The sequence below is a fragment of the Squalius cephalus genome, assembly GCF_949319135.1.
Source record: "Squalius cephalus genome assembly, chromosome: 9".
In the NCBI taxonomy this organism is placed as follows: Eukaryota; Metazoa; Chordata; class Actinopteri; order Cypriniformes; family Leuciscidae; genus Squalius; species Squalius cephalus.
This window is the reverse complement of record NC_137130.1, coordinates 27653496-27676817: the sequence shown is the minus strand read 5'-3', so window position 1 is coordinate 27676817 and position 23322 is coordinate 27653496. Positions and strand designations below refer to the sequence as shown.

At 39.0% G+C, this 23322-nt stretch overlaps 1 protein-coding gene across 2 annotated transcripts; it reads left to right on the top strand.

The window, feature by feature from the left end:
• Nucleotides 1-165: 165 nt before the first annotated feature.
• On the top strand, nucleotides 166-21490 carry LOC307164531 (nectin-3-like protein). Of its 2 annotated transcripts, XM_079881465.1 has the most exons (6): nucleotides 166-346; nucleotides 480-690; nucleotides 14757-15068; nucleotides 18949-19057; nucleotides 20526-20674; nucleotides 20854-21490. In XM_079881465.1, exons 2-6 carry the CDS (start codon nucleotides 624-626, stop codon nucleotides 20871-20873), a joined length of 657 nt encoding a protein of 218 aa, XP_079737591.1. In that variant the 5' UTR covers nucleotides 166-346; nucleotides 480-623; the 3' UTR covers nucleotides 20874-21490. The 2 variants fall into 2 exon arrangements, with proteins under 2 accessions (XP_079737591.1, XP_079737590.1); XM_079881464.1 differs by having other exon boundaries at nucleotides 214-690.
• The last annotated feature ends 1832 nt before the right edge of the window (nucleotides 21491-23322 follow it).

The following is a 23322-nucleotide window of genomic DNA, read 5'->3' as shown; positions in this document are numbered from 1 at the left end:
TAACAAATTGCATGTATATAGCAGTTTTCTCAACACTCAAAAAGTTTACATTATAAGAGGAAAATCTCCTCAACCACCACCAGTGGGAAGCATCCACCTGATACGACAAAATCCGTAGAGCAACACACCACACACCAGTTTATTGGTGGAGTGATGAAGACAATTAGAAGATTCGGGGAGGATTAGGGGACCATGTAAACTAAAGTAAAGTTTGAGGAGCTACAACATAAGTGCAGCTAAAAAAAAAAAAAAAAAAAAAAGCATTGCAGTAGGCTACTGGGTGCTTCTAATACGACACAATTTTTTTTTTTTACAATGGGTATTATGAAGCCAGATGGGGCTAAAGGTTAACATTTAAATAAATCTCAATGAACCATTTTTAATTTTTTCTTAATTCTAAAATCGAAGAGAGTTTAAATTTTTATGCTGAACAGTTGTCTCGGTCTGTGTGTGTGTGTATGTTATTTATTTATTATCAGAGTGGCTCGAGAATTTTGACCGCATCCACGCTAGGAATGGTTAAGGTTCACTTCTCAGTGAGGCTTACCGGTGGTGACAAGATAGGATCATGTAAATCGAGGCTTTCTTTACTCCGTTAACACGGATGAGGTGCCATAAAGGACATGTTTTCCTGTCACTTTTTTACCACTGTTGTTGCTTCGTATTTTCTTCTCATCAGTAAGACACAAGGTAAGCGATTAACCTGTTTAATATGCTTATCATTTGAAATAATATCGTGGTTAAACAACTGTTAGAAATGCAGAAACTATTTTTCATGACACGGTCTGGGTAAATATTGGCAAAGTGCACAAACGTGATCTGATGACAGTTTAGGAATCGACACAAAATATAATGTAAACTGATAAGGAAGCAAATGCATACCTTAACAGTATAGGCTACTTTCATATCTGTAAATAGCCTGTAGGCTATAATGTGTAGTTTGCATTTGATAATGCTTTGCTCATTGTGCGTTTTATTTGCACTGATGTCGTTTAGTTTTCTTTTTGAAAGGTAAAGTTAGCTACACACAACACCATTTATAAAGAGCTTATTCAGGTGCGGTCCGCGTTTTACGCGAAGTGAAGGGATTCGAAACCTTCGATCATACTGTCAGACCGCTCTTCTTGTTTCAAAATTAATGTAATGAGAAAGTATAACATTTGAAATAAAATATTTAATGTTACTTAAATATTGTAAATATTGATATAGCCTATATGAAAAGTATTTGTATGATGACAATGTTTGTCTTATCACGATTCAGTATCACTATGCACGCAGTAAACCAATATGAATCTATAGCAGTCATCAGGACCAGTTAAAGTCTTATTTTCATTGAGAAAACATTATATCTATGTTTATTCTGTCTCAGCTGTGTTTAGTTATGACATGCTTATGATATGCTTCTAAAGCAGAGCTATTGATATTGCATCATCACATCTAGACAAACAGACCATGTGGTTTTTAGTGATTTAATTACATGAATGCTTAACCTCACAATTATATAATGGGCATAATTTAAGTATACACAGCAAACCACAATAACAGCCTCAAAAATGGTTGTTATTTAGCCTCCTGCATGACAGGGAAATGAAAGTGTTGCTGCATCCCAGTTCCCATTTATCAATCCTAAATAGTACTCAAATCAGGACCAGCTCCAGCTTTGAGGTCCTAGGTGGGCCATATTCATGATGGGCTGGAAGTCTTAATCATATATATATATATATATATATATATATATATATATATATATATATATATATATATATATATATATATATATATATACACACACACATACACATACACACACACACACACACACACACACACACACACACACACACATATATATATATATATACACACACACACACACACACACACACACACACACACACACAAGTACACCAAATGCTTATCTGATGAGAACAAGAAGATGATTTTCACCATAATCATAGATAGATAGATAGATAGATAGATAGATAGATAGATAGATAGATAAGATAGATAAGATAGATAGATAGATAGATAGATTGATAGAAAGAAAAGGTAGGAAGATAGATAGATAGAAACAGTTTGAAGATAGATAGATAGATAGATATCCATCTACCTTTTCTTTCTATCAATCTATCAATCTATCAATCTATCTATCTATCTATCTATCTATCTTCAAACTTTTTCTATCTATCTATCTTCCAACCTTTTCTATCTATCTATCTATCATGCTGTTGACTATAAATAACTTTGCAACTATATGTCAACTAACTTTCATTGGAGTATAAGTAGACTGTCTGCTTAATATCTGCAAACACTTTATTGTGATGGTCCTCCAACAGACACTCTACTGACTAAGTAATTTTGCAACTACATGTCTACTTAATCTAACCCTAACCCTACCAGTCTATTAATACTTAACTAACACTCTAATGAGAGTTAGTAGACATGTAGGTGCAGCGTTACTTATAGTCAACAGAATGTGTTAAAGGGACCATCAAAATAAAGTGAAACCCAATATTTTGTATGATTTAATCTACTAAATGAACCGTTTTTAGTGTATGTAAGATGCTTCCTAAATGTTTTTACAGTACAGAGGAGTGGGGTGTAGTATGTGAAGAAAACATTTTTTGTTTAGCTGTAATTTTTCCATGTCCATGTTCTTTGAAAATAAAAATTTTTTTTTTTCTTACAAAGTTGGCTTTGATGTATACTATACTATTTTATATTATTTTATATACTACAAGCCGTGTGCTTGTATTATAAATATATAAATTGATTAAAATCAATGGTTATATACATTTATTCTTTGAAATGTGGGGTTTTATTTGTAAAAGTGGAGATAGAACCTTATAATTCCAAACAGAATCAGAGCTCTCAGAATTATAAGATTATATCTCCATTTGGGCCATCTTAAAAAATCCCATTTCCAAATGTGCCAGGATTTTGAATTTCAATCCTCAAACTACCTGTAGGGTGATGGTCTTGTTGAGCTATAATAGTAGATTATACTACATAACAGTTCCCTTTCGAAAGGGAACTCTACACTACGTCAGAATGACGCTATGGGGAACGCCTCAGGCGTGACAGGTGTCTGAAATAAATATCAACTCACGTCAATTATGTTGACCGGCGACAGCCCGTGAATCATCAGCTTGATTGATTAACGCGCAACCTGGATGTATAAAGGGAAGCCTTGCATACATGACAACATCTTTTCGTCTTCAGGGACTGTTTGTCTGTATTGAGAATATCGCTGAAGCGCGCGGGAGGCTCTCGAGAGAGCCTCTTGTGCAAACTGTGAGCGTTTTTTATTTAAAAATGCTCCGCTTTCGCGGACCCTTTTCTCGAGGGAGGAGGGTTCAGCATCTGAGCTGTGGTGCGTGCGATCTGTGAAACAATACTGTTTGGGTACGAGGCGTTCACAGTCAGTTCCTGAGGGTGCTGGCAGTGTTCATTAAGAAATATCTCGGCGCGCGTGAGAAAGAAAAAATCCGTGCGCTGTCGGATGTTTCAACCTCGCACCTGTTGACTTTCTTCTCGAGGGATGAAAGCCAAATATTTTTTAACGGCTCTTTTCTCGCGCTTGCCGAGGCAGTGTGTAGATTACGAGAACGTATAAATGTTAAAACAGTATTGTCTGGTGAGTATGGCTGCATTTAATTCTATGAATTAAAATGATGGAATATTATCTGACTTTTAAGAAGTTAGATATTTAGTAATTCAGCCTATCATCCAGATCGCGTTATCCAGTGTTTTTGGCTGCATTTTAATTGAAAAATGAGCAGTGAACAAAAAGAGCAGGTGTAATTCTGGTCTTTTTGTAAAATGTGAAATTAACATATTTCTGTTTCTTTTCAGACCACATCTCCTGTTTTAGAGTCTGGGGCAAAATGTTATGGGAGTAAATCTAAAGATTTTTTCGATGGTCAGGTAGTAGGTCTTAACAGGCCTCCTTGACCAGACAGTCCCCATTTTGCAACCGGACAGTGCTTGGGCCTCCCTGAGGTGAGCTCCCAGGAATTGACTGTCAAGGAGTAATGTGGTTATCAGGTTATAGGCCTCACTAGGCCTTCCTGAATATGAGCTTCCACATACTATGGTTAAATGAGCTCCCACATATTATGGTTATCAGGTCATAGGCCTCACTAGGCCTTCCTGAATATGAGCTCCCACATACTGTGGTTATCAAGTTATAGGCCGCTCCAGGCCTTCTTGAATATAGCTCCCATATAATGTGGTTATCAGGTCATAGGCCTCACTAGGCCTTCCTGAAAATGAGCTCCCACATACTGTGGTTGAATATGAGCTCCCACATTCTGTGGTTATCAAGTTATAGGCCTCACCAGGCCTTCTTGAATATAGCTCCCATATAATGTGGTTATCAGGTCATAGGCCTCACTAGGCCTTCCTGAAAATGAGCTCCCACATACTGTGGTTGAATATGAGCTCCCACATTCTGTGGTTATCAAGTTATAGGCCTCACCAGGCCTTCTTGAATATGAGCTCCCACATACTGTGATATGAGCTCCCACATTCTGTGGTTATCAAGTTATAGGCTTCACCAAGCCTTCTTGAATATGAGCTCCCACATACTGTGGTTATCAGGTCATAGGCCTCACCAGGCCTTCCTGAGTATGAGCTCCCACATACTGTGGTTGAATATGAGCTCCCACATACTGTGGTTATCAGGTCAGAGGCCTCACCAGGCCTTCCTGAATATGAGCTCCCACATTCTGTGGTTATCAGGTCAGAGGCCTCACCAGGCCTTCTTGAAAATGAGCTCCCACATACTGTAGTTGCCAGGTTATAGGCCTCACCAGGCCTTCCTGGTTATGAGCTTCCACATGTCAGGTTACAGGCCTCACCGGCCTTCCTGAATGTGAGCTCCCACATACTGTGGTAATCAGGTTACAGGCCTCATCAGGCCCTCCTGGTTATGAGCTCCCACATACTGTGGTCGCCAGGTTACAGGCCTCATCCGGCCTTCCTGGTTATGAGCTCCCACATACTGTAGTCGCCAGGTTATAGGCCTCACCAGGCCTTCTTGGTTAGGAGTTTTTCACATGTCAGGTTTCGGGCCTCGCCGGCCTTCCTGAATGTGAGCTCCCTCATACGGTGGTTGTACATGAGCTCCCACATACTGTAGTCGCCAGGTTATAGGCCTCACCAGGCCTTCTTGGTTAGGAGTTTTCACATGTCAGGTTTCGGGCCTCGCCGGCCTTCCTAAATGTGAGCTCCTACATACTGTGAGCTTCCACTTACTGTGGTTATCAAGTTATAGGCCTTACCAGGCCTTCTTGATTATGAGCTCCCACATACTGTGGTTGAATATGAGCTCCCACATTCTGTGGTTATCAAGTTTTAGGCCTCACCAGGCCTTCTTGAATATGAGCTCCCACATACTGTGGTTATCAGGTCATAGGCCTCACTAGGCCTTCCTGAGTATAGCTCTCACATACTGTGGTTGAATATGAGCTCCCACATTCTGTGGTTATCAAGTTTTAGGCCTCACCAGGCCTTCTCGAATATGAGCCCCCACATTCTGTGGTTATCAGGTCAGAGGCCTCACCAGGCCTTCCTGAATGAGAGCTTCCACATATTTTGGTTGAATATGAGCTCCCACTTACTGTGGGTATCAAGTTATAGGCCTCACCAGGCCTTCTTGAATATGAGCTCCCACATTCTGTGGTTATCAGGTCAGAGGCCTCACCAGGCCTTCCTGAATGAGAGCTTCCACATATTTTGGTTGAATATGAGCTCCCACATGCTGTGGTTGTCAGGTCACAGGCCTCACTAGGCCTTCCTGAGTATGAGCTCCCACATACTGTGGTTGAATATGAGCTCCCACATACTGTAGTTGCCAGGTTATAGGCCTCACCAGGCCTTCCTGGTTACGAGCCTCCACATGTTAGGTTACAGGCCTCACTGGCCTTCCTGAATGTGAGCTCCCACATACTGTGGTGAATATGAGCTCCCATGTTATATGGTTATCAGGTCAGAGGCCTCACTAGGCCTTCCTGATTTGAGCTCCCACATGCTGTGGTCGCCAGGTTAGAGGCCTCACCGGCCTTCCTGAGTATGAGTTCCCCCCATGCTGTGGTTGTATATGAGCTCCCACATACTATAGTCGCCAGGTTATAGGCCTTACCAGGCCTTCTTGGTTAAGAGCCTCCACATGTCAGGTTACAGGCCTCACCGGCCTTCCTGAATGTGAGCTCCTACATACTGTGGTCATCAGGTTACAGGCCTCATCTGGCCTTCCTGGTTATGAGCTCCCACATTCTGTGGTTATCAGGTCAGAGGCCTCACCAGGCCTTCCTGAGTATGAGCTCCCACATACTGTGGTTGTATATGAGCTCCCACATACTGTAGTCGCCAGGTTATAGGCCTCACCAGGCCTTCTTGGTTAGGAGCCTTCACATGTCCGGTTACAGGCCTCGCCGGCCTTCCTGAATGTGAGCTCCTACATGCTGTGAGCTTCCACTTACTGTGATTATCAAGTTATAGGCCTCACCAGGCCTTCTTGAATTTGAGCTCCCACGTGCGGTGGTCGTTAGGTCACAGGCCTCACCGGCCTTCCTGAGTTTTAACCTTCCACAATTAGTGGTCACCAGGCTTTAGGCCTCTGCGGCCTTCCTGGTTATGAGTTCTTTCATGTCAGGTGGCAGGCCTCACCAGGCCTTACTGAATGAGAACTCCCACGTATTGTGTCTATCAGGTTGCAGGCTTCTTCTGGCTTTCCTGATTATAGGTTCCCACGTACGGTGGTTCCCTGGTTACAGGCCTCACCAGGCCTTCCTGGGTTTGAGCTTTTACATGTCAGGTTACAGGCCTCATCCGGCCTTTCCGAATGTGGGCTCACACATACTGTGTTTTTAGAGTGATGAAGTACGAGCAAACCTTTACTTCATTCCTTTTTGGTACATACGTTCCGTACCTTTTTTAAACCATGCTTATGGTAAGTCACACGACTTATGTCTTGTGTATTTTCTAAATCCAGTTTCTATGGTAAGGGTCATGCGCGTATCGCTTCTGTCCCTTCCTATGTGGCTCAGACCCTGGTCTTACTTCCTGTCATCACTTTATTACGACAGATGTTTTTCTCTAGCTAACTTCCACATTCTGATGAGCTCCCACACACTGTGGTCACCGTGTTACAGGCCTCACCGGCCTTCCCGAGTATGAGCTCCCACATGCTGTGGTCGCCAGGTTAGAGGCCTCATCAGGCCTTCTTGGGTTCAGAATGGCTAAGTACATGCACTTTCTTTCATGTACTTTCTATTTCCATTTTTTATGGTAAGGGTTGTGCGCTGTACGCTTTATTCCCTTTCTGAAAGTGAGCTCCCACATCCTGTGGTCGCCAGGTTAGAGGCCTCACCGGCCTTCCTGATATGAGCTCCCACATGATGTGGTCGCCAGGTTAGAGGCCTCACCGGCCTTCCTGATAGGAGCTCCCACATGCTGTGGTCACCAGGTTAGAGGCCTCACCGGCCTTCCTGATATGAGCTCCCACATGTTGTGGTCGCCAGGTTATAGGCCTCACCGGCCTTCCTGATAGGAGCTCCCACATGCTATGGTCGCCAGGTTAGAAGCCTCACCGGCCTTCCTGATATGAGCTCCCACATGTTGTGGTTGCCAGGTCAGAGGCCTCACCGGCCTTCCTGAAGGTAAGCTCCCACATATTGTGGTTGAATACAAGCTCCCCCATGTTGTGGTCGCCAGGTTAGAGGTCCTACCAGGCCTTCCTGGAGGTAGCTCCCTTTAGGCCCTCACAGGCCTCCTCAGTGTTTTGAAACACAAACACTGGGTAGATCCATGGATCGAGTAGAGAGACTCCCCTCGCTGGCAAGGGTTGTAAAGCACTATGCTGAGTCATACTCTCCAGGATGTCCCGTCTCTGAGATCCGGGCTGAGTGGTTCACTGCCTGTTTTGCAGTCCCTCGGGTTGGATGCCTTCTTAAGGCAAGTGTCCAGAGGCTCTGTCTTCAGACAGACAGGAGGTGGCCAGACTCTAGTGTCTTATGTAGTGACACCAGGTCAGGCCTGCCTGGTGGTATTTCAGGTGGCACGCTCCCCTGAATAGTGACTGGCTGGGAGTCCCCTGGGCCCCCTAGCCACACTCCCTAGAAGGGACCCCTTCTTTTGGAAGCTGTGGTCCTAAGCCTTTGAGCTGGCCCAGATATACCCCCCATTAACTATGTTCTGGCGGTTTCTTGGTTCATTAGCTTGGGTGATGACCGGTAGGGAGTGCTGTCACTGACAGCCCGATGTGACCTAAGGGTGAGTGGTTCCAGTGTTTTCTGAATTACTGGTTCGGACAGTTGTCACTGCCTTTGGGCATGCACTCCCCTCAGCATGGTGGCGTTGGTATATCGTTCCCCATAGCGTCATTCTGACGTAGTGTAGAGTTCCCTTTCGAAAGGGAACGTCTCAGGTTACGACTGTAACCTATGTTCCCTGAGAACAGGGAACGAGACACTACGTCTTCCTGCCATGCCTCGGGGCCTGCCTGCAACAGTCCCTTCAGACGATAGGATGTTGTCATGTATGCAAGGCTTCCCTTTATACATCCAGGTTGCGCGTTAATCAATCAAGCTGATGATTCACGGGCTGTCGCCGGTCAACATAATTGACGTGAGTTGATATTTATTTCAGACACCTGTCACGCCTGAGGCGTTCCCCATAGCGTCATTCTGACGTAGTGTCTCGTTCCCTGTTCTCAGGGAACATAGGTTACAGTCGTAACCTGAGACGTTTTGCCAGCTGGGAAGTAAAAACTTTGATGCTCAATATCTCAGAACTACCCTAAACGTAGATAGAACCTTATCATTCTAAGCTCACGAGCAACTGCTGTGCATCGCAGTTTTCACAGCTAAGAATGTTGCGGCTTCAATGAGAATGTGAGTGCTCACATCAGGCTTGCACTTTTGTCCCTTTGCACCAGAGCAGGGCCGTTTGAAGGAATTTGGGGGCCCCAAGCAAAATGGACATGGAGACCCCCCCCCCCCCCCCCTCACTTTAAAGAAAAGCTTTCTTCAAAACAAAACTTATAAAAAAAACTTGAAACTAAATGTGTTTATTTAATGGCTAAAACACGTAGGCTACTACAGACTCTCTTTTTGTACAAATTGCAGCACATTCATTTAATTCTGAATTTTGCACATGTTGAAAGGCATTTGTTTGTGCATAGTAAAACATATCTGTAACATTTAATGAAGTTCATAATTGTGCGTGTATTTATTAATTATTATCTTAATGAATAACGCGACAAGGAAGAAGCATGTAAACTGCGTTGTTTGTTTATTCAGAAATAATTGAGTGGATCGGAAAAGTAACAAAAGAGGACATGGAGGGCTGAGGCTGACTAACGTTACTATTATAATTTCTGTCATGGCAAGACTGCTTCATGTGTCTGTTCATCGTCGAAGTCCCCGTTTTTTTGCTGTCATAGGTGAGCAGCGTGCCGCATTTAATGCACGAGACAAAGCCAATATATGTTGTCACCCACGACTAGTTTAAAATGTTTCCATACCTCCGATTTTCCTCCAAACTTGCTCAAAGTTAATTCTCCTGTTTTAATTTTTTCTTTGCTTCTTCAAGCTCCATGTTGCACTTGAATAGTTGCACTTGAATAGTGCAACTGCTACAGAATAGTACAGCAGGTGCGTCACGCGTCGCGTGCGAGACCGCGAGTCATATTTTTGTATTTTGCCGGCAGCAGAGATCGCGTGTTTGGCTGGCTGCTGTCAGCGACTACTGAGAGGGGAGGGGGAACCCGATAACAGTGTCATTGCACTTTACTGCATTGACTATCAAAGGGGCGCTCACACAGTTTGTCGTTGCATTTTATTCTTAACCAGTCGTTGTCTTGGGGCCCCAGGCCAGCTCGGGGCCCCAAGCAATTGCTTGGTTTGCTTGCGTTGTCGCGACGGGCCTGCACCAGAGAGTGCAGTTTCCTATCATTGGGAAAGCATGACCTGGACGTCAGATTCCTGAGGGGACAGTTGTTATTTGTCGGTCATTGTAGCTGTTTCCTGTTCCTTGTTCCTGTCCTGAGTTCCTTGTTCTGTTGTTTTCCCTAGATTACCTGTTTGTTTCATTAACGTAGTGCTTGCATGTGGATTCTCTCTCTACTTCGTCCTTGCCTCATCGTTACACTTATATATATTTCTTTCAATTTGTTTACTTACATTATCCAAAATCTTTTCAAGAATTTGTAAATTCAGAGAAATTGTAAAATAGTATTTTAAATAGTGCCCGTCCCTTGTCACTTGTCGCCTGTCAATGACGTAATATCTGCGTTATCCCTGGTTTCTGCTTGTACTGCCATAGTAACCAAATAGTGCTGCTCTCGTCAAAATCTGCGATGAAGGACGCGTACCAGGTTGATGCTGCTTGATTCCTGTATTGTGTTCATCTATGGTAGGATTGAATGTCTACTACTAACTCTGGATTGTAAGCGGAAACTAATAATGTTATCCCTGCTATTCGTCTTGGTTTGTTGGACTCTCCCTGTTGATCATCGCCAATTTCAATCGGATCCTATCTGTCTGCCAGCATACTCAGACTGTTGTTTAGTTTTCGATATGGCTTTATATTACTCATTACTACATTTAAAATCTTCGCACCGATTGCCAGTCGGAGTTTATAATCGATATACTGCCCTGGGAATTACGCGTCGACCACGGTATGTGCATCGTGGATCACGTCACTGTTATAGCAGTTTTCAGATGGCTTCCTCTGACAGTCACATTCCAGTGATCTGGTCTTCTCACCGCCATCACCTGAATGGTCTAAACGACGTAAAACGGGGTGTTAATGTTAACAATCTTAGCGTGTTAAAATATACTGCCAGTGTCCCGTTGGAAAAGACAGAAATCACCTCTATAAAAATGGGTCTCTTAAATGCACGTTCCATATTGTACAAGGCTTTTATTTTGACTTCTTAACATCGCGTTCGCTGGAATTTTTGTTTATTACTGAGACTTGGTTGAATCCTGGCGATCAGATGGTGTTGGGTGAATTGACACCACCAGGCTATGACTTTTTGAATTCCCCTTGGACCGCAAGACGAGGAGGTGGTGTTGCCACTGTTTTCCGAGACACTTTTAAATGCAGATTACTATCCACACACAGACACCTATATTCGAGCTTTGAGATACAATTACTAAAGATTGATACTCTTGATTCTTTTTTCGGTGCTTTGGTATATAGACCCCCTAAACTGAATAAGGATTTCATCCAGGATTTTTCTGATTTTCTCTCTACATTGGTGTCTCGCTGTGATAAACTTTTGGTCCTGGGGGATTTTAATGTTCATTTATGCTGCCCATAAAAGCCATTGGTGAATGAATTTCTTTCTATTATTGAGTCTTTTAATTTCACACAATATGTTACTGGTTCTACTCATAAGAAAGGTCATACACTAGATCTTGTGTTATCATTTGGTATTTCTGTATCTAATTTGGTGGTTTCAGACGTAGACATTTCCGAACATTATTCAGTGGTATTCAATGCTGTTTGTTCTTATATCCATCCAACTTTTTCTCAGCCTTTACATTATGCTAGGTCCATTAATTCTTCAACTGCAAACCTTTTTTCTGAATTTTATTTATCACATGTTACAGACAAAGTCTTAAGTGGAGAGGACACTGAAGTGCTGGTTGAGGCTTTTTTATCATGTACTCTTGCCTTAGATTGTGTTGCCCCTCTTAAATTAAAGAAACAAAAGGGAACATCTCAACCTTGGCTAAGCAATGATACCCGCTCTCTTAGACAAGAGTGCAGAAAAGCTGAAGCAATTAATCATGCGCCGTCTAACTTTCATCAGCACAGCTGGCAGATATGGTCTTGAAAATGAATGGAGGTAGCCAGGGACGTGCACAGACATTTTGAGGGGCAGGGGCTCAAGTGAAATAAAGGGCACTTCTCATAATTACGTATTTTTTTTCTTTTTATAAACAAAAACTCTGACTTCCTTTTTAAAAAATTAATTAAAAAAGTTAATTAATTTTATCTTCCTCAAACTCACGCAATTGTTTCATTTTTTAAAAGATGTCTACAAAATAATCAGTTCACACAGAAACCATGGTCTCCTTAGTATTCACTAGGTTTATAGAGCAGCAAATGTGCATGTTTTGAAAACATTTTCTATGCTACTAGTTTCAAGTATATATGAAGAGTTCAGATGCAAAAGCCTCTAAGTGCCATCTGAAATTTTCTTCTAAAATGAGCATTTTTTTCAAGCTCGTATATTTAAGTTCAGTAATTTAACTTAAATGACAATTAATAGGTCATTTTCATTGCCAGTAATGTGAAATAAGTGAACATAAACATACAAGCTTGATAAAAATGATCATTATAGAAGGAAATTTCAGATGGCACTTAAAGGCTTTTTCATCTGAACTCTTCATATTTAGAATAACCCAAATAACTGCATCAAGCAGAGGGGCGTGTTTTACTAATAATTTGTTTATTTTTGCACAAGGCACTACATCGTTTTAATTATTTTGGTGTTATCAGAATACATAACACTTTAAAATTACACTTACCAAAATAATTGAGTAAAAATTCAATAAAAGCCAATGTCATGTATGTATTTGTGTTTGTATGGAATACTATTTTATAAAGGTTTAGAGGAAATAAAAAAAAGTAAAATTACTCATAAATAAAAAGTTAATTTATAAATATTGTTATTTTTAATGTTTAATTACTTATTTCTATAGGCTACCAGATGCAGTTACTCAGATTTACTACATTTTTTAGAGTGTATCCTCCATCTGTTTGCATTCTGTAGATTTCTTCTAAATTCACCAATTTAGATTTCTAAATTTCAGTGGGAAAGACTCTTGATGTAAGTCATTAACTGAGGACGTTCTGTATGCAAATTAGGCGTCAACTAGTTAAAATGCGCACATTTGCATCTAATTGAATTTGACAGGGCAATGCAGGTAAATAGGATAAACAAAATAACTAAAGCATATCACCTGGTGGTGATATGTGCTTATTTTATTAACTTATTTTATTACATGGCTTGGTTGAATTCCAATGTAGAATGCGGTCTGTTATTTCTTGATAACAGACCGCTGTGCGGAGTATAACAGACCGTTGCCATGAAAAACAGAGCGTTGCTATGGACTCACAGGATTCTAACCGTAGAGACGGAGCGTACTATTTTCTTTAGCGGAAGCAATACAATCGGGTTTAACACTCGGGGGAGAGGGAGAGGGAGCGCTTCAAAACTCCTTACCTGATATTTAGATATACTATTCTTCAATAAATATATTTGTTTGACAGGGAAGCTGTGCGCAAACAGAAATATATATTATTTAAAAAAAAAAAAAAAAAAAAGCACCCCAGAAAAAAGGGCACTTTCTCTCCAGGAATAAAAAGGGCAGGTGCTCAAGCCCCCTTTGATGTCTATGTGTGCACGTGCCTGGAGGTAGCTGCAGACTGGATATTCTCCCTACTCATCTTTTTAAAGATGTTTTTCATACTGTGAGTTCTAGCCTAACAGCTATAATTAACAGCTCCTTGATGAGTGGAGTAGTACCAAATAGTTTCAAACATGCAATTCTTCATCCCTTGTTAAAAAGAAACTAATTTGGATCATACAGTATATAACAACTATAGAGTATAGACCCATTTCTAAATTGGCTTTCATCTCTAAGATTCTAGAGAAAGTGGTCTATTCACAGCTCTATTCTCATTTGATTACTTTTGATATTTTAGACACATTCCAGTCGGGCTTTAGGCCCTGTCATAGCACAGAATCTGCATTGCTCAAGGTCACTAATGATATATTATTATCGTTGGACTCAGGATCACATGTTGTTCTAGTTTTATTAGATCTAAGCGCTGCTTTCGATACGATTGACCATTAGATTCTTCTCAACCGTCTGGAGTGATGGATTGGTGTCCAGGGTACAGCCCTTCAGTGGTTTGCCTCATATTTGAAAGACAGGACAGTTGCTATGAATCTGGGAGACTTTTCTTCCACATTGGCCATATCAGGCCTTGCCCCCCAGTACATCAGTGATCTTATTATTCCCTACTCTTCTTTTAGAGTTCTCAGGTCCTCTGACCAACGGCTTTTAAAGGTCCCCCGTTGTCATTTAAAATCAGAAGGAGATTGTGCTTTTTCTGTGGTAGGTCCCAAACTCTGGTATAGTCTCCCATTCCACGTGAGGTCAGCTCCATCAATTGCCACTTTTAAGTCTTATTTAAAAACGTATTTATTTTCTTTAGTTTTCGAATAAGTTATGTTTGCTTTGTTATAGGATTTTAATGTTTTCGCTTCTGTAAAGCACTTTGGGGCAACGTCTGTTGTTTGAAAATGTGCTATATAAATAAAGTTGCTTGCTTGCTTGCTTTCATTAGCAATTGTTGTTTAAAACCGGGATGGGCAAACACAGTCCTGGATGGGCATTGTCGTGCAGAGTTTAGCTCCAACCCTAATCAAACACACCAGAACCAGCTAATCAAGTCTTTTAGGATTACTATAGTAGGGGCAGGTGAGTTTTATCAGGGTTAGAGCTAAACTCTGCAAGACAGTGGCCCTCCAGGACTGAGTTTGACCATCCCATTAAAACTATCAAATACAAGGGTCTAAATATATATATATATATATATATATATATATATATATATATATATATATATATATATTAATATTAAATCTATGTTTTAATCTCTTTTTTCCACATTAAATGCGCTAAAAGATTTGATTGACTGATCTAGTTTTTCATGGTCCCCACCAGCTCCGAGCCCTGTGAATGTGAGCGTGACTGTGGATTCGGTCCCTGTGGTGGGACGCTCAGAGGTTACTTTGGTGACCTGCACAGTTTCCACAGCGCAGTCTGCTGCTGAGGTGTCATGGCATTTGGGCACTTTATCTGATTCTGTGAAGCTATCGATCAGCACTGTGAAAAACCTGGATGGGACGTTGACTGTCAAAAGCAGTCTGATTGCTACTCCAACTGTACAGATGAATCAACAGCTTGTCAAGTGTGTGATCAGACATGCAATGTTGAACGAGGAACTGAGAATTGATCACAAGATCGTTGTGCACTGTAAGTGACATGATCCTTTATAATTTATGACACAAACTGCACACATCTCTGTCACTTGAGGGCCCATTCCTGCCTCAGCTGGTTCACACACTGTAAAAAGTGAACAGTTGGATCAACTTAAAAAAATTACTTCAATTGGTAACACCTAAAGAAATTAAGTTTTCTCAACTTAAATTATCAGATTTTTCACGATAAAACGTGATAATTTAAGTTGAGAAAACTTAATTTCTTTAGGTGTTACCAATTGAAGTATTTTTTTTTAGTTGATCCAACTATTCACTTTTTACAGTGCAGTAATTGGTAATTAAAAGGGAAGTGACACATTTTCCACTGATTCATAACCATAAACAGAAGAACTTTGAATAAAATTGTCTGCTAAATTTAATGAAAAATGGTTTTATCAAGTTTTAATGAGACTTAAAATTATCATGTATTATGTACATTCAGTATTTCCTTATGAAAAAGTACACTTTACCATACTTTTAAAAATAATACTTATTGCAGAAATAAAATACATAAGTGCAAACTGAATTAAATATTTTTGGGCACTTAATTGCATGCTATTTAATATTAAATAAACATTTATTCTTATAATTATATTAAATGCAATAGTGGAACTCGAGTGTTTTTGACCCACTAAAGTACGACTTATACACTCTCCTCCAAAAGTATTGGAACAGTGAGGCCAATTCCTTTATTTATTCTGTAGACTGAAAACATTTGGGTTTGACATCAAAAAATGAATATGAGACAAGAGATCAACATTTCAGCTTTTATTTCAAGGTATTTACATCTGGATCTAACTTAGAAGATAGCACATTTTGTTTAAACCCACCCATTGCTCATGTGACCAAAAAATATTGGAACATAAGCCAATTCTTCTTCTTCTTCTTCTTCTTCTTCTTCTTCTTCTTGTTCTTCTTCTTCTTCTTCTTCTTCTTCTGTCAGGTTTTATGGCAGTCAAGGTGTATTACCACTATCTACTGGACTGAGGTGCAATCAAATGGATATCATTCACACACAATTTATTTTTAATTTTTTTAATTCCTATTTGCTAATTTTGTTTCTTTGATAAATGGTATCATAGCATTAGTGATGTTTTCTGATCTAGTCTCACAAAAGAAAAGGCTTTTTTGACTGCATTCACTTCCCTCTTCCGTTGTTCTCTTTGTCTGGAGAATCTTACGTAAGATAGGGCAGAATTTCCTTATATGGGTCCTAAGGGCACTTCTCCGGTAAGATCGCGGCCGCGCGCGCACTCTTAGACCAGAGCAAGAGAGTGAAAGCAGTTCGCCATCAAAGCGCCCTGCCCGGCTTTTGGGAAGTCAATGTCACCAAAGAAGTGTGTTTTTGGTTGCCAGGGCAAGACAACCCTGCACAGATTCCCAAAGAACCCAGCGTTAAGGAACCCGTGGATGGAGTTTGTTTTCCTGAGCATAAACGGAGTTGTGTAGCTGTTTGTTCCCTGCATTTCGACGATGATTGTTTTATAAACAAAGCCCAGATCGTCTAATGCTTAAGGATCGAGCAGTCGCAATGATAAAGGTTCGCGGTCGTGCGTTGGAACCGGACGGTGAGTAACTGTTGAACAAATAATGTCTCTGTGTGTTGTCACTAGCTCGGTGCGTTAGCACAGCTAAGCTTCGCCCACACGGCCCGCCCCCAGCCGCTCGGTTTTTTCCGGAAAGACTCGGTACACCCTATCTTTCTTTGATTAATATAATAAAACAAAAGACTTTTTGGAGATATGAAGGATGCAATATTACTCTATAGGTACTCAAGATTAACAGGAGATTGAGTGAAAATGAGCATTTCACCCCCCCTTTAATAAACTTCTCACGATTCGTTAATCCCGATAGCTGTAATAGTAAAAACGTATAATAGCTGTAATAGTAAAAGTTTTCCAGATAGTTCCACATGTAATGCCAGATATTTCATATGCAAGCATGTCAGCCAATCACAGCAGAGGGCGTTTACACTGAAGTCTCACAGCAGACCCTTCAAACAGAGCGTTCAAATCAGGTGATGAAATCAGGCTAGGAAAAATGCCTTTTATTTCTAAATTATAAAAAATTTTGATCTAAAAAACATACTAACATTATAAGGGCACCCCAGGAAACATTATAAAATAATAAAATAATCCATGGAATGGGACCTTTAAGGATAATTTTTTGGCTTCAATATCTCGCGGAAAAGGGATTTTCCCCTAGCGTAAGATACTTACACAGTACTCGTTCCCTCTTCTAGAGAGAACCGAGGTTACGTTAGTAACCGAGTACGTTATTATGGCAGCAATACAATTTTAAAATATGTAGGCAAGGCTATTATGGGCTATTATAGTTTGGGTTATTTTTTATAATATCCCATGAGTCCTAATAAATGCAATTTCAACTATTTCTGAAGTGCTTCTTTTATAAAGATCACCACTTTCTCAAATAAACAGCCCCTGCACAAGAGAATAATTGTTTCTCAAGCCATCGATATCAACCAATTCAGCACCATCGCCACGGACAGCACCGGGTAACATCACACGTAAGAAGGTATTTCTTAAGCAGCTTCCTAAGGTATGGTTCGGGGAACACACCTAGAAATGGTATACCTTCAGTTAAGTTATACCTTAAGAGTCTTCGTAGTGCGCTAAGAGACAACGTTATCGGGAAACTCAGCCCAGGTTTCCTGTATACAGATAATGTTTGGTAGCTCGACTAGAGGGTAAACCTACAGGGGTCATATACCTACTTAAACCCTTGATTTTGCTTGGTTTTCTTTGTCAACCTGTTTAATGGCTTCAGCATAAATAATACTCTCTTTCACCTTAAAGGAATGGTTCGGAGTAAAATCAACCTAGGGTCCTTTCCACCATGACATCGAGCCAAACACCCCCTGGATAGCCTGGAAAAGCATTACAAAAGAAGAAGGCAAAAGTTTGGATATGTCATTGGGTCACAGGCTTGATGCAAGCAAAGGATTTGCAACTATTATTAAGTCTTATTCACTTTAATCTATTTTAAGTTAATCTGTTCCTATACTTTTGGTCACATGAGCAATGGGTGGGTTGTATATCAGATACAGATGTAAATACCTGGAAATAAAAGCTGAAATGTTGATCTCTTGTCTCATATTAATTTTTTGATGTCAAACCCAAAGTCAGTCTACAGAAAAAATAAAGGAATTGGCCTCACTGTTCCAATACTTTTGGAGGGGAGTGTACATATTTATGTACATACTTATATACAGTACATAATTATTTCATAATTACTTATATTACTTATATATATTAAAATATGGTTAAATGTACTGACGAGTAGGCCAATTTATGGTGAACCAAAATATAATTTCATTTCTTTTGTATGTCATGTATATTTGTTGTGAAGTTGCAATTTAGTCCATTTAAAATACATATACTTTAAGGAATTCAGTTTGCGCTTTAGTATCTAAGACATGTCAAAATAAGTGTAATTCTTTCAAATTATTTAAAGTGTACTTTAAAGTAAAACTTTTCATTTGAAATTACAGTTCCCCTTTAAAATGAAAAGTGTATTAAATTGTGTTTAAATTTAAAGTGAGGAGTGTATTTTTTATAAACCAAAAAAACTTTTAAGATTTGAAGTACAGTACAAGTGCACATTCAATACAAAGCATACTCCTTTTTTTCACAATCATTGTATTCTCAATTTACATAGGCCTATTTGTTTTTCATTACTGTTGATTTATCTTTTTATCCACCAGTTTACACATTTATATTAATTATTATTTGGTTGTTGATTGGTCAGTTGATCTGTCATTTGAACTGATTGCACACATGTATACAGGAATTTGTTTAGCTGGATTGTTTGCGAGAACTTTGCAGTCAAATGTTTTGTGTTTGTGTGTTTTAAAGATCCCCCTCAGCTGGTCTTTGTGAAACCTTTCAAAAATCTCTCTAATACTGAAGTGTATCAGTGTGAGGCAGATGCCAATCCTCCAGCTACACACTTCAGATGGCACAGGTAGGAAATATAATATAATATGCAAGTAGACGTGACTCAAATATTATTAATATCGTTAATTATCAACACCTCAACAACAACAACAAAAAAAAAAGTCTGTCATGTACCGCATTTACCATAATGTATTGTCATATTAAGGTAAAAAAAAAAAAAAAAAAGGCAAAAGGAGAGCTAAAAGATCATAACTAGATTTCATTCTAATGGGATTAAATAACATCCAATATTGGGGTAAATTCATTTTAATTGGTGAAAAATAGAGGAAAAAATCCTATATGTTGGCATAATATTGTTTTTCTTCTACATTTTTTATGAAACGGATCTAAATTGTTGTTGACCTGAAAAATCAAGGTTATTATTATTTATTTTTTACAAATGTGCAGTTTACACGGCAAAGCTTGCACTTTAAACCCTGCTGTTTTCAAAAGTGTGCATTTTAAGACCCCCAAAATGTCATTTAAATAAATATCCAAAATACATAAAAAGATTTTCAGTTTTTATTTGAAACGGTAAATGCACCCTTAAAGAACGAAACTTAACATATAATATGTTAGCCTTTTATATGCAAATCTCTGGTCATAAGTTAACATACACCTGGGAGAATCGGCAAAATAGTAATTAAAAAAATTAAAGATAATGACTGAATTTACTTAAATGAATTTACTTTTACTAAAATACTTAAATGAAATACCAAGTTCAAAGGTTTACATATACTTGACTCTACTGTGTCCTTGATGATCCACGATCCCCCTTTTTTTGTGATAGTTGTTCATGAATCCCATTTTATCAGTTTGAGCAGTTAAACTGTCAGGTGTTCTTCAAAAAAAAATCTACAAATTCAGTTATAAATAAAAAACAAAAACAAAATGCTATGTAATGATTGCTCTATAAATTCAACATTTAGTAGATGCTGCTACAGGATGTGTAACAACTGTATGTCACAGTCATGTTCTATGTCGTTTGCCCTGTCACTTTTTGCCCGAGTTCTAGTTCATTATTAGTTGCTATAATTACCAATTAGTTCTCACCTGTTACGTGTTCTGTTAATGATCTTCCTCTGTGTATTTAAGCCCTCTGTTCCTTTTATTCATTATTTCGCATTAAAGTTATTTTCTCTTCTGTGTTTATTAAAGTTGATTCATTCTGCATCACACATCGTCTCTGTGACTCTGTAGATCCTTGAGCATCTCTAACATGTAATGCATGGTAATAAATATAGTAACAGAAACTTGGTTAAATGGGGAAAAGAATTGCATCCAATCACTTGGATGTTAGTGGATATCTAGGCACAATTTGCTTCTGCAAAAAAATTGCTGAGAGTGACCTGACAACAGGCCCTAATATTTCACTCAGTCTTTTGCCGGGTTTTGTAAATTGCAAAGCATTCAGATGGCAGCATGCATTTTCATCCTACAGTCTAAAAACCAGCAGGCTGAACTAAACTGATTTCATATTCTTTTTAATTGAGCAGCACACACCAGATCATCCCCAATGATGCCATTAAAATAGAAGGAAATAAACTCTTCTTCTTGAAACTGACATCTGACCTCAATGGCCTGTATATCTGTGAGGCTTCGAACGAGTATGGTGCAGGAATCGGCTCACTCTACTGGCAAAAAGGTGAATTCCTTTTGCTTACTTTACAAAAACAAAGTTTATCAAGAGATTGAGATGATGGTAATGTGTAATGTCTGACATAACACACACATTTTATTTTATTTTTGAGAGTGCATGCTTTGAAATAAGATACAGCAGTTTGTTTAGACTACAGTATTTATCATGGATTATCTCTTTTCTAGGAGAAAAGACAGAGCTTTGAGTCCTTCATCCTGGATGTAATTTGGATTAAACTTCATCATGGATATAATAAAACATTTACCATAATTATAATATCTGGTTAGAAAAACAATATATGAATTTATTTATTTGTTTAGTGACCAAGAAATTGTGCTTAATTTAAGAATCTTAAAATAAACTTTCTTCAAGTTATGACTTTTCCTTGTTTTATTTTTTTCCAAAATGATCTTAGACTTTGGACCCCATTGTTGTTAGCAAGGTTGCAGACAGACAGATGAAGATCAGGATATAGTTCAAATGCAGGGTTTAATAATAATCTAACAGGCAAAATAGCAGAAGATAGTTGCTTCACATTCACAATCACAAACACTAAAAACAAACTCAAACAAGACTGGACAAACACTGAGTGAAGGTGAGGAACTTTCACTTTTTGGTGAGGAGATGCTGGCTAGATAATATCAAAAATATAAAAGTCTATAACAGTCTCATAACATATTGAGGAATAGAATAGAGCTTTATTGTCATTGTAAACAACACAATTACAAAAAGTCAACATGCTCAGCAAACAACAAATATTATAAAACAATAACTACACATGGGGTTAACATAAAATGAAAATAAATAACATAAGATAGGATTAAATAACAAGAAATTAGATAAGTAAACATGGGATGAAAAAGAGCATCAATATACAATGATGTGATTAACATGTAGGTTATTGCACACTGAGGTGTGAGGGATTATGGGTTGCAGAAGTGGTGTTCAGTATTGTCACAGCCCTGGGAAAGAAACTATTTTTCTTCCTTGAAGTCCAAGCAGTGATATTCCTGTATCTCTTCCCAGATGGCAGAAGGTTAAACAGGTGATGGCTTGGATGAGATGGGTCTTTTATGATGTTTCGAGCTCTCGGCAAGCAAAGTGAGGTGTACATTAAGTCCATTAAGTCTCGTAATTGGGTCCCAATGGTATCCTGTGCTGTACTTACAGTCCTTTGCAGCATTTTCCTGTAAGCCTAATTACAGTTACTACACCATGATGTCATACAGTATGTTATTATACTTTCGATGGCACTGTAGAAGTTCACCAGCAGGCCATCACACCATGTGTGTGTGTGCAATCCCTGTACCTCTTGTCTGTATGCTGTTTCACTGTTGTTTGTTATCAGTCTAATGACAGTAGTGTCATCTGCAAACTTGACAATATGGTTTGTGGGGTTAGTAGCAACACAGTCATGTGTGAAAAGACTGTGCACTGTTAAATGTTTGTTAATTTACACCCAAATTTCAACATGATTAACCTGTTATTTTTAATAACTGCGCCTTACTGTTAATTTTAGGAAATATATGTTAAATAACACCTCATTTTTGTTATTAACACCTCATTGTTAAATAACACCTCATTTTATTTAACTGCAAAATCGAAAATTCAAGCAAAGATGTCGGATAGAGTAAGATGGTCTGGTATGTTTGGAGATAAATGCCGATATGCAATTTTATGCTTATTATATAAAAAAAGTTATTATTTATCAGTGGAGAAGTTAGCAATTTCATTTCGTTTTTTTAGGTTGCTAAACAACGACTGATTCAATTAATCAAGCGCTTTGAGTGCCGAGAAAAGCGCTATATAAATGTAATGAATTATTATTATTATTATTATTATTATTATTAATAGTCGACGGTGCAATCCATTACTAACAAACTAAATATTGTATGCATTTACTGAATGAAGATTAGACAAATTAAACACCTGATTTCTCTACTGCAAATGTTATCTAGAATAATCTTGCATAGCCTATTCCACAGACAGAAATAAGAAAGTTTGCGGTGTTTTCTGTGCATGCGCAAATGTGTTTGTTATCGTGGGTGTAATAGCCTTTTATTACCCTATTAATACTCTAAACTCCGGATTTTACGCGAGACGGCCTATACATTTAGTTGAGGAACTGCGCTCCCAATGTGTGTGTGTGTGTGTGTCTCCCCTGTTCTTTCTGAACACGGTGTAAATATCCGTATGACACGCAGCACGCTGGTATACCCAGCAAACACATTTACTTTGTGGCAACGTCTGTGGCACGTTGCATTTCTGCTATAGCAACGTCGCTGTCTACGTGCTCGCAACATTGTAACAACGTAGAATTGTAAGACGTGCCAGGGCTGTAGCAACGTTGTTGCGCGACATTCAGCAAGCAACTGAGAGACGACGTTCTGACAATATTTTTATATGCTGCTATATCCCCCATTTAGCATTTTGTTAGATAATTATATACCTTTTATCGTTTGTTTATATTATTATTTAATGGGGCTATCAACACCTGCAAGTGTAGCCTACACTTTGAAGAGTAAAAATGACATAAGGTTTCGTTAATTCAACTTTATTAAAACTTCATATGGTAATCAAATTGCACTTCCAAAAGTAATACATTTGTGAAAAAAAAAAAGAAATAAACGAATATACAAATTTATTTTAAGTAT

What these genes read in the sequence shown, in the direction of transcription:
- LOC307164531 (XM_079881465.1), top strand. Translation starts at nt 624, where the DNA reads ATGTTTTCCTGTCACTTTTTTACCACTGTTGTTGCTTCGTATTTTCTT. An exon ending in ACACACTTCAGATGGCACAG is followed by an intron (nt 19,058 to 20,525) that starts GTAGGAAATATA and finishes TTAATTGAGCAG; the next exon opens with CACACACCAGATCATCCCCA. An exon ending in CTCACTCTACTGGCAAAAAG is followed by an intron (nt 20,675 to 20,853) that starts GTGAATTCCTTT and finishes TCTCTTTTCTAG; the next exon opens with GAGAAAAGACAGAGCTTTGA.